The sequence below is a fragment of the Bos mutus genome, chromosome 11 (genome assembly GCF_027580195.1).
Source record: "Bos mutus isolate GX-2022 chromosome 11, NWIPB_WYAK_1.1, whole genome shotgun sequence".
Taxonomy (NCBI): Eukaryota; Metazoa; Chordata; class Mammalia; order Artiodactyla; family Bovidae; genus Bos; species Bos mutus.
The window spans coordinates 32,275,186-32,294,392 of NC_091627.1; the positions used below are offsets into that span (position 1 = coordinate 32,275,186).

General features: G+C 38.8%; 1 protein-coding gene across 11 annotated transcripts in view; it reads left to right on the plus strand.

The window, feature by feature from the left end:
- Positions 1-19,207, plus strand: part of NCOA1 (nuclear receptor coactivator 1) — a 219,117-nt gene that overhangs the window by 184,260 nt on the left and 15,650 nt on the right. For all 11 annotated transcript variants that reach the window (XM_070379206.1, XM_070379211.1, XM_070379204.1 and 8 more), the window contains 3 exons: positions 3,425-3,526; positions 5,447-5,849; positions 17,750-17,924. In XM_070379206.1, coding sequence (XP_070235307.1) covers positions 3,425-3,526; positions 5,447-5,849; positions 17,750-17,924 — 680 coding nt within the window. The remainder of the gene's footprint in view (positions 1-3,424; positions 3,527-5,446; positions 5,850-17,749; positions 17,925-19,207) is intronic.

Consider the following 19,207-nt stretch of genomic DNA (forward strand, 5'->3'; position numbering starts at 1 on the left):
GGAAGGGGAAAATAAGAGTTTTTCTGAGGGTAGAAATAGATCATTTTTATTTAACAGAAAGTGCTTGTAGATTGCTGCTTTTAGAACAATTCCTTCTGCTTCTAAAAATTACCTATTTATTTTATAGGGTTTTGATTTATTTTTTTAAGGTTGTTTTTTCATTTTTATTACTTCTCATTTTTCCTCTGTCCCCAACCATTTCATTTTCACGTTATCTCACAATGCAAAGAATATATAAAGCTGTCAGTGTGGAATCCCAACTCCCACACTCCTGGCAATGTTACTTTTCTTCACCTGTTTTCATTCCCTGTGTCTTCGGTTTTGGGACTTGCTGTTCCTTCTGCCTTGAGTTCACTCTACTGCCCTCTTTGCCACCTGGCATTCTCATCTTTCAAGGTCCCATTGAGCTCACTCACGCTCTTGGTCCCTGTCTTCATGTCCTAGGCTAAGTTAGTTGCTGCCCCATGCTGCTGTACATCTCTCTATATATTCAGCCTATAACTTGTTCATTGCACTGTTTTGTATTGACCTCAACAGGGAATTCCCAGAAAATAGAAATTTACTCACTTTTGTAGGCTTCAAACTTTATTTAGTATCTTGCATATACCAAGTTTTTTGATAAATCTTTGTAAAACTAATGGTTAATTTAAACTTATGTCTAAGATCTGACATAAGTTTGAGTTTAAGAAGTATGTAGATTTTTAGACTTTTAAGAGCCTTTTTGACTTTTAGAGACATAATATTGGTTATCTTTATTTTTGACGTGATTCTGAATGTTTTATCCTATTCCACAGTGCCTGAAAGTTATCATTGTAATATTTATATTATATTGGGCTTCTCCCTCCAAGTCATTTTGTTTTCTAATCTCAATTCAGTTCAGTTCAGTCGCTCAGTCGTGTCCGACTCTTTGCGACCCCATGAATTATTGGAGTCAAAAAATGAATGAAACCAGAGTTAAGAATTGAGCTTATTAGAGATGAGAGATTGAATCACTATTCACAGCTCTTTGGAGTCTCTTATAAAACTTTCAGAGACTTTCTAGTTTGTAAATAGTATATTAAAATGTATTAAATGTATTAAATATGAAGATATTAAAATATATTGATAGGTTGACTATAAGAAATTTATAAATTATAAAGTACTATATCAACACAAAACAAGGTTTATATCATTGTTATTATTATCTCCCTTACCAGTTTATTCATATCAAGTTATTGAACAAGTAATCCTTGAAGCAGTAGATTGTTTATCAGGAAATACCCTTTCTAAGGATGCTTGTTTCCTTACCTGCTAAAGTTAAGGCATACCTCTGATACAGAATCCTGAGCCTGATATAGACAGTATCTTTCAAACTAGTGTACCATAGAAGATTGTTCTAGGAAATAATAATAAATGGCTATATGTCAGAAAAAAAGGTTCACAATAAATGAATTGCATAGTTTATCCCCTTCTTGGAGCTCCACAGTGTGCTTTAGCCAATTGAAGGCTCATAGAATTACTACACTAAAGAAATCTGTTTCACCTTGTGTAACCCATTATTTCCAATGCTTAATACAGCACAGCATGCTATTTTCCTGGCACATCTATTAATATCCTGCAGAACAATGTTCTTTAGAACACCAATTTGGGAAATGCTGGTCTAAAGTATAATTACTTCTTCTAGTTAAATAAATAGTCCATTTTCTCAGACCATTTGTTTCTTACATAATTCTCTCCAGCTAATGAAATCACATTGGATTTTTCCCAAATACGTGCCCATCAGACAGGTACCCTCCAAGTCAGAAGTACATCAACTTTTCCATTCATCTTCCAGACCTTTAGAGAGTGTTCCCTATGTATGTGTACTTTTTTACTCACAACCTTTAAGACCAAGGCTGATGTTTCTTTTTTCTCCATTATTGCACATGTCTGAAATAACTAAATATTAATGAGTTTTAAAAAGCCTGATCTAAAATAGATAACCAGCAAGGACCTACTGTATAGCACATGGAACTTGTTATGTGGCAGCCTGGATGTGAGGGGAGTTTGGGGGATATATAGGTATGGCTGAATCCCTTTACTATTCACGTAAAACTATCACAGCATTGTTAATTGACTATCAGTTCACTTCAGTCACTCATTCGTGTCCGACTCTTTGCAACCCCATGGACTGCAGCACATCAGGCCTTCTTCTCCATCACCAACTCCTGGAGCCTACTCAAACTCATGTCCATCGCGTTCATCATGCCATCCCACCATCTCATCCTCTGTTGTCCCCTTCTCCTCCCGCCTTCAAACTTTCCCAGCATCAGGGTCTTCTCCAATGAGTCGGTTCTTCACATCAGGTGGCCAAAGTATTGGAGTTTCAGCTTCAGCATCAGTCCTTCCAATGAATATTCAGGACTGCTTTCCTTTAGGATGAACTGGTTGGATCTCCTTGCAGTCCAAGGGACTCTCAAGAGTCTTCTCCAACACCACAGTTCAAAAGCATCAATTCTTCGGTGCTCAGCTTTCTTTATAAGTCCGGCTCTCACATCCATACTTGACTACTGGAAAAAACCATAGCTTTGACTAGATGGACCTTTGTTGATAAAAGTAATGTCTCTGCTTTTTAATATACTGTCTAGGTTGGTCATAGCTTTTCTTTCAAGGAGCAAGCGTTGTTTAATTTCATGACTGCAGTCACCATCTGCAGTGATTTTGGAGCCCCCCAAAACTGACTATACCCCAATACAAGATAAAGAGTTTTAAAAATTACAAAAAGAAAGCATGATAAACATATTTGTGTGCAATACATGTATGTATAAACACTGCAGAACACTAAATATGGCAGAGCATAAAAATAGAATACATGCACCTGTAATATATGCATATAGGCATATGTGCATGTACATACATGTGTGTACTTTATATATATTTATGTTGTGTGTGTATTCTACTTTTAAATGCTCTGCCATATTTAGAGTCCTGTAGGCAGAAAGTCTGGAGAAGGCAATGGCACCCCACTCCAGCACTCTTGCCTGGAAAATCCCATGGATGGAGGAGCCTGGTAGGCTGTAGTCCATGGGGTCGCTAAGAGTTGGACACGACTGAGCGACTTGCCTTTCACTTTTCACTTTCATGCATTGGAGAGGGAAATGGCAACCCACTCCAGTGTTCTTGCCTGGAGAATCCCAGGGACAGGGGAGCCTGGTGGGCTTCTGTCTCTGGGGTCGCACAGAGTCGGACACGACTGAAGCAACTTAGCAGCAGCAGCAGCAGCAGCAGGCAGAAAGTATTTGATAAATGTTAGGAATTGCCACCTTTTGGCAAATGTGGGAAATAATCTTACTAAACTTGCAATACTAAAACCTCTTAATAATCAATAAAAAGTTTATGTTACTCTAAAGGGCCATGCTATATGTTTGTGTGTAGAAGTTTATCTCATTGTTCTATTTTTCTCTAGTTGATACACCAAAATCGGCAAGCTATCTTGAACCAATTTGCAGCAAACGCTCCTGTTGGCATCAATATGAGATCAGGCATGCAGCAGCAAATTACACCTCAGGTAATGTGAGAAAACCAGGCATTGTTAGTACTTCTCTAACCCAAGTTGTGTTTCTTAGAGTGTTGACTTAGGTGTTTTTGAAATGGTCTGTGAACTTATCTCTTAATGATGTTTGTACTGTAGCTTTCTATTAAAATGAATTTATAATCAGCTTGTGGTACCCGCTACTGATATTTGATCTAAAGCTGAGGGTTCTTTGTTTCGTTTTATTGTTATTGTTGTCATTGCTGTTAGATATGAGATGACTAAGTAGAAAACTCTTATTGCTGTCCTGAATAGTATCAGTAATAAGAAGCCAAGGTTATGAAACTGTGTGCACAGTACCTGAAACCTGATCAAAACCCAGTCACATTGCTTAGTTATCTTAACTGCCTTGTGTTCTCTGTTCAATCTGAGCATCAGCATTTTCCAATTTTTGTTTTAACAATCCTGTGTGTGAGCTCACGGCCATTGAAACGAAACATAAAAAGAACCAGGTAGCCTTCTAAGTGTGTGATATAGTCTTTCCTCCTTACTTCTGCACATACTTCAATATACTTTTTTTTTGGCTGCACCATGTGGCTTGTGGGATCTTAGTTCTCTAGGGATTGAACTTGGGCCCACAGTAGTGAAAACACTTAGTCCCAGCCACTGGACCGCCAGGGAATTCCCTCAACCACTTTTTTTTTTTTTTAATTTCCCAGCCAAGAACTCAAAAATTGGGGAGATGAGGTATTTTAGAAAGGATTCAGACAAACTTTTCTCCATAAAATGGACCTAGTTGGATTGAGGGCAAATACTAACCAAAAGGATAAATATTGATAGAAGCTCCTGCTAAGCAGCAGATATTGGTGTCTCCGTGGATCCAGACATGGGTTTCTCTGCCTTAAAGTCTCAGTGGTTAGTCCATGCAGGGGGAAATTGGTTATAAGGAAACAAAACTCCACTGTTGGAGTTCACGTAAAGACAACTTCTGTTAAGAAGTCATATGTCAGTTTCTTCCATATTGGGGTACTTCTGGTTGGCAAGTTTCATTTTTATGAAGCTGTATGCTTTAATCAGCTCCTCGACCTGAATGGACATTTTCTGAGGAAGGCTTTGTTGACATGCCGTGTTGCTTTGCAAGGTAGCCCAAAAGGAGACTTCAAACTAATTTTACCACTTCTTTCATCATTCATAACATCATAGCTATTAAAACACTTACTCTAATGCCTGGAGCAGTCTCATACTGCAGCAATGCTATAAAATACCAGGGTTCATTTATTTCCTGCGTATTATTTTGTTTCTAATTAAAGATTTTCTTTTTAAGTGACCATTTGTTTGGCCTTGGATCCTAGATTTCTGATTCTTCCTTTTCTAATGGTATTTGTAAGTTTTCCTAATTGTAAAGATAATGTACATTCATTATAGATAATTTGGAAAATACATAAAAGTATAATGAAAATTGAAATCACCTATAATCACATTTTATTCATTTAAGTTAAGTGGAATAAATGATCTCCATGAGAAAAGAGAAAACTAATATCCTCCGTACTGGAAACGTGGTGAATTTTGTGGAAATGAAAAGAAGTCCCCTAATAACATAATGCCAGATAAGATAGAAATCAGCAAGCACATTTTCTCTCTCTTCTTTATGGTTTTCATGTTTCTCTTAACTGGCTTCATGGCTTATATCATAGTACTAATCAATGTATGTTTTCTTTGACTTTTCTCAGTCCTGTTTGACTTTAATATGTAAAATGTAGTTAATTCATTTTCTGTCCTGTGGATGTCATTTAAGAGGTTTTCTTCCTTTTCTGTTTTAGTTTGCCTTGTACACTAATAATTGCTGCATATTCTGTTGCTCCAAGCTAGTAGGCTTTATCCTGTAAGCTTTCCTAGGTAAGGATTAGTAATCATAATAACATTAGTAAGGGAAGATTTTTTTTCTCTCTTTTTTAGCCACCCCTGAATGCCCAGATGTTGGCACAGCGCCAGCGGGAGTTGTATAGTCAACAGCACCGACAGAGGCAGCTAATACAGCAGCAAAGAGCCATGCTCATGAGGCAGCAGAGCTTTGGCAACAGCCTCCCTCCCTCATCTGGACTGCCGGTTCAAATGGGGAACCCCCGTCTTCCTCAGGGTGCTCCGCAGCAGTTCCCCTACCCACCAAACTATAGTACAAATCCAGGAACACCACCTGCCTCTACCAGCCCTTTTTCACAACTGGCAGCAAATCCCGAGGCACCCTTGGCCAACCGCAGCAGCATGGTGAACAGAGGCATGACAGGAAACATGGGTGGGCAGTTTGGCACTGGAATCAATCCTCAGATGCAGCAGAACGTCTTCCAGTACCCAGGATCAGGTATGAGGGTTTACACCTTTATGTTGTCTTTGTACGTACAGTTGGCCCCCGGTAGCCATGGATTTCATATCTGTGGATTCAACCAACCCCAGTGGAAAATATCCACCCCCACCAAAAACAAGAAAATTCCAGAAAGCTCCCCAAAGCAAAACTTGAATTCCCTGCACCCTGGGAACTATTATCCTATTTACATAGCATTTACATTGTATCAGGTATCAAAAGTGACCTAGAGATGATTTATGGAGGATTGCACATGGGTTCTATTCTCCATTTTATCTAAGGTACTTGAGCATCCGTGGATTTTTGTATCTGTGAGGGTCCTGAAACCAATCCCCCAGGGACATGAAAGGAGAACTGTACCACATCAGACGCAGGTCTCTCTCTTCATGTGTGTTTCCAGTTCACTGAAATTGAGGCAGTTTGCTGAAGAGGAAAGATGCTGAGGGAGTTCCCTGGTAGCCTAGAGGTTAGGATTGGGGCTTTCACTGGCATGGCCTGGATGAACTGAGATCCCACAAGGCACTGACTCAGGGGTCAGAAGATCCAAGCTCTAGGCTTAGCTCTTGCTACCGAATGGTTCAGTGGTTTGAGGCTTCTCTCTTCCATAGCTAAGGACCTGTCTGACACTAAAATTTTTAACATTTTGTCTGCAAAACACATTTTTACTGTCTTACTTTCTTTCATGGATCCCTGTAAGAATGTAATAAAAGTCCATGTCAGACAGTGGGTATAAATACATAGGCTCAAAATTTGCATACATATTTTTTATTATCTTGGAATTTTGTTTTTGTGATAGTTTACACAGGGATTGTCAGTCTTCACAGATTATCTCAGACCTCTCATTGGTGTCTCCACTCTTAGCTGCTTAGGTTGTAAGCTATTCCTCTGAAATATCAGGCAACTTTTTGGCTTCCAAAAACTTTGTTCTTTTTTTATTTGCACTATCTCTCTCCTATTTCCTTTGTCCTGTTGTTGTTCAGTCGCTCAGTTGTGTCCGACTCTTTGTGACCCATGGACTGCAGCACACCAGGCCTCCCTGTCCTTCATCTCCCGGAGACTACTGAAACTCATGTCCATTGAGTTGGAGATGCCATCTAACCATCTTATCCTCTGTCATCCCCTTCTCCTCCTGCCTTCAATCTTTCCCAGAAACAGGGTCTTTTCAAATGAGTCAGCTCTTTACATCAGTGGCCAAAGTATTGGAGTTTAAGCTTCAGAATCAGTCTTTCCAATGAATATTCAGGATTGATTTCCTTTAGGATTGACTGGTTTGCTCTCCTTTCAGTCCAAGGGACTCTCAAGAGTCTTCTCCAACACCACAGTTCAAAAGCACTCCTTTGTCCTAGGTTACGATATCTTTTGATTTTTCTATCACTTGGAGATTCTAATTAGTAGTGGCAATAAAACACATTTGACTAATCTACCAGGTTTAACTAAACTTTGATGCTAAATTAACGGCAAGTTTCTGTAAAAAAAAAAAAAAATTTGAAATAAATCTGTTTATTTTATAAATGAAAGAAAAAGTAAATTTTCATCCTGCTTCAAAATGAATTTCAATGAGAAGTCTGCTATTTGACTTTGAATAAAATGTTGAAACTATATAGAGATTTTTTTCACATGGTAATATGCTTATCAACTTTGACAGCCAAATCAATTTAGACTTTTTATTCTGGTGGCAACAAGAGCTGAAATTCTTTTGACTGTTAAATTAAGTATCTGGGGAGACATGTGTCAAAGAGCATCAGAATTCTCTAAGACATTTTAATAAAAATTAAGCCACATCAGTTTCTTTGTCCTCAAGACAATGAAGTCATCTTTGGCTGGTTTATATCACTTACACTATATGTGTGGGCAAGAAAAGGATTATAAATCTGTATCTTAATTATAAGATTGTCTGTCTGAACAGGAGTGGCTTTCAGAAGAGTTGTATTTTCCTTTGTCTTTTTTTTTCTTTTCTTTTATCTTTTGATTTCTCTATGCAAAGAATTTGACGCGATTCCTTCACCTTATTCTAGCCTACAGAAGTACTTCCTCCAGCATTAGAAGTCTCATGTAGTTTCCCACTGCTCTTCCAAAATGACAACTTAGCCAAAACAGCAAAGAGATTCTTAGTAGCATTTTGATAGTGATTGTAGAGCTTTAAATCAAAAGATTTATTTCATTTGTTGGGGAAAAAATAACTGCAGATAAGCCAAACATTAATAAATTCCCCAGTAAAACTCTCTTTTTAAAAAATAAGGTATTTACTGTACTTCTCAAAAAACTAAAAATAAAACTACCATGTGACCCAGCAGTTCCCCAGACTGGGTATCTATTATGTGGAAAAAAAGAAAACACTAATTTGAAAAGATACATGCACTCCAGTGTTCATAGCAACTTTATTTTCAATAGCCAAGATATTGAAGCAACCTAAATGTCAATGGCACCCCACTCCAGTACTCTTGCCGGGAAAATCCCATGAATGGAGGAGCCTGGTGGGCTACAACCCATGGGGTTGCAAAGAGTTGGACACGACTGAGCGACTTCACTTCGACTTTTCACTTTCATGCATTGGAGAAGGAAATGGCAACCCACTCCAATGTTCTTGCCTGGAGAATCCCAGGGACGGGGGAGCCTGGTGGGCTGCCATCTGTGGGGTCGCACAGAGTCGGACACGACTGAAGTGACTTAGCAACTTAGCAAATGTCCTTCAGCAAGTGAGTGGATGAAGAGGGTGTGGCATGTGTATACAGTGGAATACTACTTGGCCATAAGGGATACAATGAAATGTTGCCATTTGCAACATGGATGGACTTGGGGGATATTTTGCTAAGTGAAATAAGTCAAAAAGAGAAAGACAAATATTGTGTGATACATCAGTTACATGTGGAATCTAAAAAAATAAAACAAATTAGTGAATATAAAAAGAACAACAATGACAGAAGCAGATACACGTGTAGAAACCATTAGTGGCTACCAGTGGGAAGAGGGAAGGAGGAGGGGCAAGTTAGGGGCAAGGCAAAAGCTTCTAGGTATAAAATAAGCTACAAAGATATTTTGTATATCACAGGGAATTTAGTCAACATTTTATCATGATTATAAATATATAACCTTTTAAAATTGTGAATCCTGTGTTGTATACCTGAAACATATAGTATTATACAACTATGCTTCAATTAAAAATTAACTAATTAAAAAAAACAGTAGTTCTGTAAATTTTCAGTTATGATCTTTAATGCTTCATCTCTGGAAAGCCAAGAAAGGAGGACTTCTATCCTGCTCCTGTTTCTTTTTTTTAAAAATATTTATTTGGCTGCACTGGGTCTTAGTTACAGCATGCAGGTTCTAGTTCCCTGACCAGGGATCAAACTCAGGCCCCCTGAAGTGGGCGTACAGAGTCTAAGCTGCTGGGCCACCAGGGAAGTCCCCTGCTCCTATTTCTTGACAAAGCCACCTGAAAAGGTGGTGATCCAAAACCCCTTTTCCTTTGAAGCTGACATGATTTCCCTCAGGGTTGTGGATCGCATCTTTGATCTCTTGCAAATTCTACATAGAACACAGTGATCGAGATGAGTGGGTGGAACTTCCTTCTTCTCCAGGCAGTGTAACCAGATGTGTTACTACCCATTGTAAGTGCTCTATCTGGTACCTGGAGTTTTCTTCCAGTCCAACTTTTGATTGACAAAAAATGTTTTTCACAAAAGTAAGATTTAAAACAAAAATAAAGTTAGTATTTGTACTATAAACAAACCCCAGAAGCTAGGTACAGTGGAGAGAGTAACAGTTTCATCCAGTTGCATTTTGAAATGAAATGGCAGAGCTTTCAGGTTTTTCATGGGAAAAACAAAAGCACAGAGAAAATTTTTTTTATTTTTCTGAAGAGCATAAAAACATTTAAAGGTGCAATATTTTAAATATTTTCTATTGCTCTTAAGTTATAAACTTGCTCTAAGGTGATTAGCTAGCTGGTAGAAACCTTCAAGACCAGGTTTTATGTTGGTACAAGTTCAGGTTCTGGAAAAATTTTAATCCTTTCAAATCAAGCCTTCTCCAAAAACAGGAAAACAAAAACCACCACATTTTTCTAAATAAAGTTTTATTAGAACACAGCCACGCTCATTAGTTTACATATTGTCTGTAGCTGACTTCACACATTAGAGTTAAGTAGTTCTTACAGAAATGTTATGACCTGCAAAACTGAAAATCTTAACTATCTGAGCCCTTTGCAGAAAAAGTTTGCTGATCCCTGTCTTAATCAATGATAGTAAAACCAAAGGATGAATAAATTAATTTTGCTTTAGTCCTTTGTCTTGGCATTTTTCAACTTAATGTTTATTATTGTTGTTTAGTTGCTAAGTCATGCCTGACTCTTTTGCGACCCCATGAATTGTAGCCTGCCAGGCTCCTCTGTCCGTGGGATTTCCCAGGCAAGAATGGGTTGCTGTTTCCTTCTCCAGGGAATCTTCCTGACCCAGGGACAAACCCATGTCTCCTGCATTGACAGGCAGATTCTTTACAACTGAGCCGCAAGGGAATCCTACAGCTTAATATAGGCCCAAAGTAAATGAAGGAACGTGGGTAATAATAATGACAGAGCATGCTTTCTTTTATTTCTGAAAACAGAAAATTTTTCTAGACTATTGTGCCATAAGGATGAGTGCATAAGAACAGGATTAGAAATTTAAAATTTATTATCTACTGTGGTAATATCCAAAGAAAATAGGGAAATTTAAAAAGAAACTTTTGTACCTATTTCATGGATTCTTTAGAGCCAATCCAGAGACCCCTTTTCTGTGAACTATAGTAAACGTGCTACTTGCGCTCATTCCTGAGTGACCTCATCTACTCCTGTGGCTTCAGTAAGTCCTTTATGCCAATGACTCTCTGTCTATCTCTAAACCAAATCACTCAGCTCACGTGTACTGCTGCCTGCTGGACAGACATTCTTGAATTTTCCACCAGGACCCAAACTTGACCAGATTCATCAGCTCCATTTCCCCTTCCCTCATGTCTCCATGTTCCACCTTAACAAACCTCTCAAGTTTCAAGAAAGAATACATACCTTGCTCTCTCTCCTAGACTTTTGTGTATCCTCTGTCTAAAATGTCCTTTCCTCACCTGGCTCACTCCTGTTCCTCCCTCCCCTCAGAGGTATCTCCTCTAGGAAACCCTCCCTGACACTCCCAATCATAAGCATTCACCACCCTGTCTTATAGCCACTTGTTTATCAGCTGCCTTTCTTTTTAAACAGCTCACACTTCCTTGAGTGAGCTAAGTGTGACCTTTGAAATCTTGGTTTCTCAGGTGCTTAGCACAGTGGTCTGGTGGGGAAAGCAGATGCTCAATGAGTCTTTCAAGGGAAAAATAAATCCTAATTCTAGTTGCTGCTGCCAGATGGCTGTGGTGCTGTTTACGCTCCAGCAGGGAGACTTAACATAATCAAAGATAGAACTGTAGAATTTTTAAACTAGAAGGAACAAGATGTCTGGTCTAAGAAATCCAGGGTCCAGTGTAGTGACAGAACTGGGACCAGAACTCTACCCCTCCAAGTTTATTATTCACTGGGCTGATTCTTTCTACTAAAACTAGGTCATCTGATAAAGAAAACATGGGCAGTTAGAATGTGAAATGAGGCCAGAAAAAAAAAATGTCAAAAAGCTTGCTAATGTACTTACAGTCTTATTTATTGTTTATCTTTGATCCCACAGAATAATATTCACAATATGTTAAGCATCTCTCCCCTTACATATATATTTTTCCTGAAAGAAATTCTTTTATCATAAATAAAATTTAAAATGCGTTAGGAACAGATAAATATTTTTTTAAGGATCATAACTAGAACAGTTAAAATTTTAAATGTAGAATTAATCAGACAGTCGATATAAAAATGAAGATGATGGGTGTGGAAAACCCACCCACTAGAGTCATAAATGAAAATAATGATTTCTGTATATATTCTAAGTCAAGAATTACTTACCAGAGATTAAATTATATAGAGAGGAAGCAACAAGGAAAAAATATGTAGCTTTAGTTATATAAATTTTACCAAGAAGACAAGTAGCTAAACATTTAGTGAAAGAAAAATTTCAGAAAGTCCGAAGTTGACTAAACTTTCACAGAAAATTTAAAATACTTTTTTAAAACTGTAGCCTATAAAAAGCAACAGTGAATAAAGTAACTGCATCTCTGGCCAGATTAACCAGAGACAAGTCTTTGTATTAAAAATGACAGAACACAAAATATTATACAGGAACCTGTACTTATGTTTACAAGGAGACATTTAAGGGCATAGAAACATACTTATGGTATAATGATAAGGGAAAGAAGCAGTCCACAAAGTTATGCAAGACTTCATAGAGGAAGATTTGAATGAATTATACTAAATTATGGGTAATCACATTATGATATTCTTTTTTTTTCCTGCACCTTTATAACTTTCTCTACCTCAGTAGTATTTAACTATGAAATATTTGGTCAGGAAAAAAAAAAAGCACAAAGTGCTAATGTAACAGAAAACATCTGAAGAAGCTCTTTTTTTCTTTTTTAAATTGTTGTCAGCTTCCACTTTTGGTCATGGAGTAATAGGGACGAAATTTACTCTTCCCTCTGAAACAAACCAAAAATTGAACAACAGTTGTAGAAATTGTCCAGGCTGTGCTGTAGGAAGGGGAGATCCAACAGAAGCCAGTGGTTTCCCATAGTTGAGGTAGTGGCACTTAGAGTCTGGGAAAGCCAAGGCAGCTAGAGTAAAACGGTACCACAGAGAAGAGAACCACAAAGAGAGAGAACCACGGGGATGTACAGAAGGTCCTGCTCAGGTCTTAAGTTGAGAACTGATCAGTGTTTGTGTGTGCCTGTACACAAATCAAGGCCAAGGAAAACCACCCAGAAAGAACTGAAGGAACATCTTCAGAGTTCACACAGGGCCAGTTCCTCTTTCCACCAACCAGAATAGAAAACCTCAAAATTCATGAGTGTCAAGTAAATACTCAGAAATGTTTGTATCTCAGAAGCAGGGCAGAATAAGCACCAGACTAAACTTTGCTCTTGTCGCTTTAGGCCCAGTACCCAAAAGAATTAAAACTGTTACCATGTAACCTACTCATGACCCAGACAAAGGTCAAAAATAAGTTTAAAGGATTTTTTAAAATCTAGCACCTAACAGGGTAAACCCTAGAAGCTGATTTTTTTTTTTTTAATTATCAGATGTGCAAAGATACAGGAAAATAAAACCAATAATAAGAAGAAAAATCAGTCATCAAAACCAACCCAGAAATTACACAGGTGACAGAATGAAAAGTTATAACTTATGCATTCTGTATGTTAATGAATCTAGAGGAAGTCTTAAATGTGTTAACTAAAGGCATGAAACATAAATAAAACCAAAATCAAACTTCTGGAGATAAAAACTACAGTGTGTGAGATGAAAAATATACTGGACAGGATAAGCAGCAGATTAGACTTTGTAAAAGAAAAAGTTAGTGAACTTGAAGATACAACAATGGAAAACTATACATAGTGAAATCGAGAGGAAAAAAATTGAAAAGATAATAATTTGCTCCAAATTGACCTTATAATTACACTCTCCTTATCTGAATATCAGCATGCTTTTTTGAGAAACTGACAAGCTTCTGCTAAAATTTATATGGAAATGTAAAGGACCTAGAGTAGCCAAGACAGTTTTGCAAATTCAGAACAAAGTTGGATGACTACCAGTTTCAAAGTTATTATAAAGATACAACAATCAAGACAGTGTAGTATTAGAATGAGTATAGACATACAGATCAAAAGAAGAAGAGGGCTGCAGAGGATGAGATGGTTAGATCACATCACCAACTCAATGGACATGAATTTGAGCACATTTCAGGAGTTAGTGAAGGACATGCAGTCCATGGGGTCACAACAAGCTGCACATGACTTAGCGACTGAACAACAAGAAACATATAGATTACTATAACAGAATGAAAAGTCCAGTTATAAACCTTTACTTTTATGGTCAGTTGATTTTCAACAGTTATATCAATGGCTGCTAATAAGCACTCTTCTGAATAAAAAGGAACAAACTACTGATTGATGCCACAGAATGGTTGAACCTCAGAAACATTAATACTGAGTGAAAGATGCCAGATACAAAAGACCTCAGGTATATGAATGGTTTCCAATGAAAGGCAAATCTGTAGGGACAGAAAGCAGATCAATAGTTGCCTGAGGTTAGAGGTGGGTATGGGCATTCACCACAGACAAGCACAGGGAAATTTAAGATGTGGTAAAAATATCTAAGCTGGATGGTGGTGATGGTTGTACAACTCTGTAATTTTACTAAAACTCATTGACTTAATTCAATAGGTGAATTTGATGCTATATAGATTGTGTGTGTGTGTGCTTAGTCAGTCAATCATGTCCGACTCTTTGCAACCCCATGGACTGTAACCTCCCAGGCTCCTCTGTCCATGGAGATTCTCTAGGCAAGAATACTAGAATGGGTTGCCATGCCCTCCTCCAGGGGATCTTCCCAACCCAGGGATCGAGCCCAGGTCTCCCACATTGCAGGCAGATTCTTTACCAACTGAGCCACCAGGGAGGCCCAATAAGACTGGAGTGGGTAGCCTATCCCTTCTCCAGGGGATCATCCCAACCCAGGAATTGAACCAGGGTCTCCTGCCTTTCAGGCAGATTCTTTACCAGCTGAGCTACCAGGGAAGCCCGCTAAATAGATTCAGTTCAGTGCAGTTCAGTTCAGTCGCTCAGTCGTGTTTGACTCTTTGCGACCCCATGAATCGCAGCACACCAGGCCTCCCTGTCCTTCACCAACTCCCGAAGTTCACTCAGACTCACGTCCATCGAGTCAGTGATGCCATCCAGCCATCTCATCCTCTGTTGTCCCCTTCTCCTCCTGCCCCCAATCCCTCCCAGCATCAGAGTCTTTTCCAATGAGTCAACTCTTCACATGAGGTGGCCAAAGTACTGGAGTTTCAGCTTTAGCATCATTCCTTCCGAAGAAATCCTAGGGCTGATCTCCTTCAGAATGGACTGGTTGGATCTCCTTGCCGTCCAAGGGACTATAGATTACGTCTCAGTAAAGCTTGGGGAAAAACAAAAAGAGGGAAGGGAAGAAGAGCCCATAAAGACAACTGAGGAGAAGAAGATAACAAAACTTTCTCACTTTTCATTTCATACATGGGTTTTTCTTACCTTTTTTCCTCTTCAACTTATTTTTTAAGCTTTAAAAATTTTTTTTATTGATATATAATTGACATCAGTTCAGTTCAGTCATTCAGTCATGTCCAACTTTTTGCAACTCCATGAATCGCAGCATGCCAGGCCTCCCTGTCCATCATCAACTCCTGGAGTTCACCCAGACTCACATCCATCAAGTCAGTGATGCCATCCAGCCATCTCATCCTCTGTCGTCCCCTTCTCCTCCTGCCCCCAATCCCTCCCAGCATCAGAGTCTTTTCCAATGAGTCAACTCTTCGCATGAGGTGGCCAAAGTACTGGAGTTTCAGCTTTAGCATCATTCCTTCCAAAGAAATCCCAGGGCTGATCTCTTCAGAATGGACTGGTTGGATCTCCTTGCAGTCCAAGGGACTCTCAAGAGTCTTCTCCAACACCACACTTCAAAAGCATCAATTCTTCGGCTCTCAGCCTTCTTCACAGTCCAACTCTCACATCCATACGTGACCACAGGAAAAACCATAGCCTTGACTAGACGAACCTTTGTTGGCAAAGTAATGTCTCTGCTTTATGAATATGCTATCTAGGTTGGTCATAACTTTCCTTCCAAGGAGTAAGCGTCTTTTAATTTCATGGCTGCAATCACCATCGTCAGTGATTTTGGAGCCCCCCAAAATAAAGTCTGACACTGTATCCGCTGTTTCCCCATCTATTTCCCATGAAGTGATGGGACCAGATGCCATGATCTTCATTTTCTGAATGTTGAGCTTTAAGCCAACTTTTTCACTCTCCTCTTTGACTTTCATTAAGAGGCTTTTTAGTTCCTCTTCACTTTGTGCCATAAGGGTGGTGTCATCTGCATATCTGAGGTTATTGATATTTCTCCCGGCAATCTTGATTCCAGCTTGTGTTTCTTCCAGTCCAGCATTTCTCATGATGTACTCTGCATATAAATTAAATAAGCAGGGTGACAATATACAGCCTTGACGTACTCCTTTTCCTATTTGGAACCAGTCCGTTGTTCCATATCTAGTTCTAACTGTTGCTTCCTGACCTGCATACAGATTTCTCAAGAGGCAGATCAGGTGGTCTGGTATTCCCATCTCTTTCAGAATTTTCCACAGTTTATTGTGATCCACACAGTCAAATGCTTTGGCATAGTCAATAAAGCAGAAATAGATCTTTTTCTGGAACTCTCGTGCTTTTTCCATGATCCAGCGGACGTTGGCAATTTGATCTCTGGTTCCTCCGCCTTTTCTAAAACCAGCTTGAACGTCAGGAAGTTCACGGTTCACATATTGCTGAAGCCTGGCTTGGAGAATTTTGAGCATTACTTTACTAGCATGTGAGATGAGTGCAATTGTGCGGTAGTTTGAGCATTCTTTGGCATTGCCTTTCTTTGGGATTGGAATGAAAACTGACCTTTTCCAGTCCTGTGGCCACTGCTGAGTTTTCCAAATCTGCTGGCATGTTGAGTACAGCACTTTCACAGCATCATCTTTCAGGATTGGAAATAGCTCCACTGGAATTCTATCACCTCCACTAGCTTTGTTCGTAGTGATGCTTTCTAAGGCCCACTTGACTTCACATTCCAGGATGTCTGGCTCTAGGTCAGTGATCACACCATCATGATTATCTGAGTCATGAAGATCTTTTTTGTACAGTTCTTCTGTGTATTCTTGCCATCTCTTCTTAATATCTTCTGCTTCTGTTAGGTCCATACCATTTCTGTCCTTTATCGAGCCCATCCTTGCATGAAATGTTCCCTTGGTATCTCTAATTTTCTTGAAGAGATCTCTAGTCTTTTCCATTCTGTTGTTTTCCTCTATTTCTTTGCATTGATCGCTGAGGAAGGCTTTCTTATTTCTTCTTGCTATTCTTTAGAACTCTGCATTCAGATGCTTATATCTTTCCTTTTCTCCTTTGCTTTTCGCTTCTCTTCTTTTCACAGCTATTTGTAAGGCCTCCCCAGACAGCCATTTTGCTTGTTTGCGTTTCTTTTCCATGGGGATGGTCTTGATCCCTGTCTCCTGTACAATGTCACGAACCTCATATTGGTTTCAGGTGTACATGATGATTTGATATTTATGTGTGTTGCAAAATGATCACCACAGTAAGTCCAGTTAACATCCATTACTGTACATAGTTACAAATTTTTTTCTCATGAAAACTTCAAAGATCCACTCTCTAGCTACTTTCAGATATATATTACAGTATTATTAACTATAGTCAGTATGCTATACATTACATCCCCAGGACTTAGTCATTTTTTTCTTCCAGTTCGAGATATAAGTGACATAGAACACTGTATGAGTTTAAGGTGTACAGCATAATGATTTGACTTACATATGTCATGAAATGTTTATCAAAATTTAGTGAACATCTGTCATAGCCTTTCTACTTATTTTTTATTACAAAAGAAATCTTTTATGTGTGCTCAGATTTGTTTTTGATACTTAAAATTTCATGTAGTCAGAAAAGAACAGAAAAGAAGATCATGTGTAATCATGGTACCCAGATCAATATCTTAGTGAATGGAAATGTTCTTCCAAATCTCTTTTTTACATGTTTATTTATCTGTTTATACTAACATTTCCTGTTTTGTTTTTGAGAGACTGAAATCTTTTCCTTACTCTGTTGAACAGGCTGTTTCTACCTATGTTATGACAGATCCTTCTGGATTGTTTTTTTATGGTGTTGATAAATGTATAGTGTATTCACATAAATTAATTTGTGTCAATTTGTAGGAATGGTTCCCCAAGGTGAGGCCAACTTTGCTCCATCTCTAAGCCCTGGGAGCTCCATGGTGCCGATGCCAATCCCTCCTCCTCAGAGCTCTCTGCTCCAGCAGACTCCGCCCACTTCTGGCTACCAGTCACCAGACATGAAGGCCTGGCAGCAAGGAGCAATGGGAAACAACAAGTAAGGGGGCAGCTTTTGTATATGAGCATCCCGATACTCCGCAGCACGTAAGAACAGATACGCCTTCAGAATCCAAGTAGGAGATTATTAGCTTCTATCCATTTGCAGATTCAAAGAACTGAATTTTATGTTGCCAAATAGCGTCTTTTAAGTCCTTTAAGTTTAAAGTCAATTTTAAAGCAAATAAGTCTGTTTTTAGTACAGAAAGGTACTGTAGTGGCCCCAGACTTTTTTGTCCCATTCCCCAGTGCATCTAAAGAATACGCTCAACTCCTATGAGTAACAGAGCTTCCCTGGGACAGAGGTAGGAATGAGTACTTTTTAAAAAATCAGTCTTTATAGAAACACTTAAAAATCTAAAGCAAGAATGGCAAAATGTTGGAGTTCACTAGAGCTGAATAGTGGGCATGTGAGTTTCACTCTTGGTATGTTTGAAGGATTTCATAGCAACAGCAAAGGTTTTAAGTCTTCTAAGGTCATTCTGCCTTATCTGGCTTTTTGAATCTCTAGATTTTCAGTGGCCTCATTTTACCCATTTACTTAGAATTATCTTACTAAAGTCATTTTCCTCGCAAATTGTGGCTGCTAAACTTTTCACACATCACTTGAGTTTTATAAGGGTTTTAATTTGGGTGTGTCTTGGTTCTAAATGACAGGGAAGCTGTTTGATCTGACAACATAATAAGTAAGGTAATTAATGTTGAAAACTTAAGACCATATTCTCTCAAAGTTCATTGAAAGGTGAGAGAGGAAACTTCCTGTTAGAGAACTATGTAGCTCTCCTTGAGGACTGGTGTCAGCTAGGTAGAAATAGAACTGTCTGTGTGATATGCAAGAACTTAGTCTCCTAGTGTGTTCTAATCCCAGCTTCTTGAACTCACTTTAGGTTCCATGGCCCATCATTATAATTACTCCCTAACAGGCATTCTCAGCCCTCTTGTCCAGCTCTCCCTCCGTTGCGGTTATAAATGTTCCCTAACGGAATCTAACTAAATGCTTGCTCCATACGTACGCCTGATCATTTACATGTGCTTTTAGGGGAAAAAAACGCAGTAATGGTGACAGATCTGCTCACCTTTGCAGTTAAATTCCTTCCTCTCTTTCCGTTCCTTATTGAATCTGTCAGGCTTTCATCCAAATCATTCCACCAAAAGCATTCTTATCAAAGTCTTTACTGTCCTTTACAGTGCCAAATGCAGTGAGCATTGATAGCACTTGACATACTTGAGCACTTACTCTTTCTTGAAGCTCCTTCTTCATTTGGTTTGTGGAACAGCTTTCTC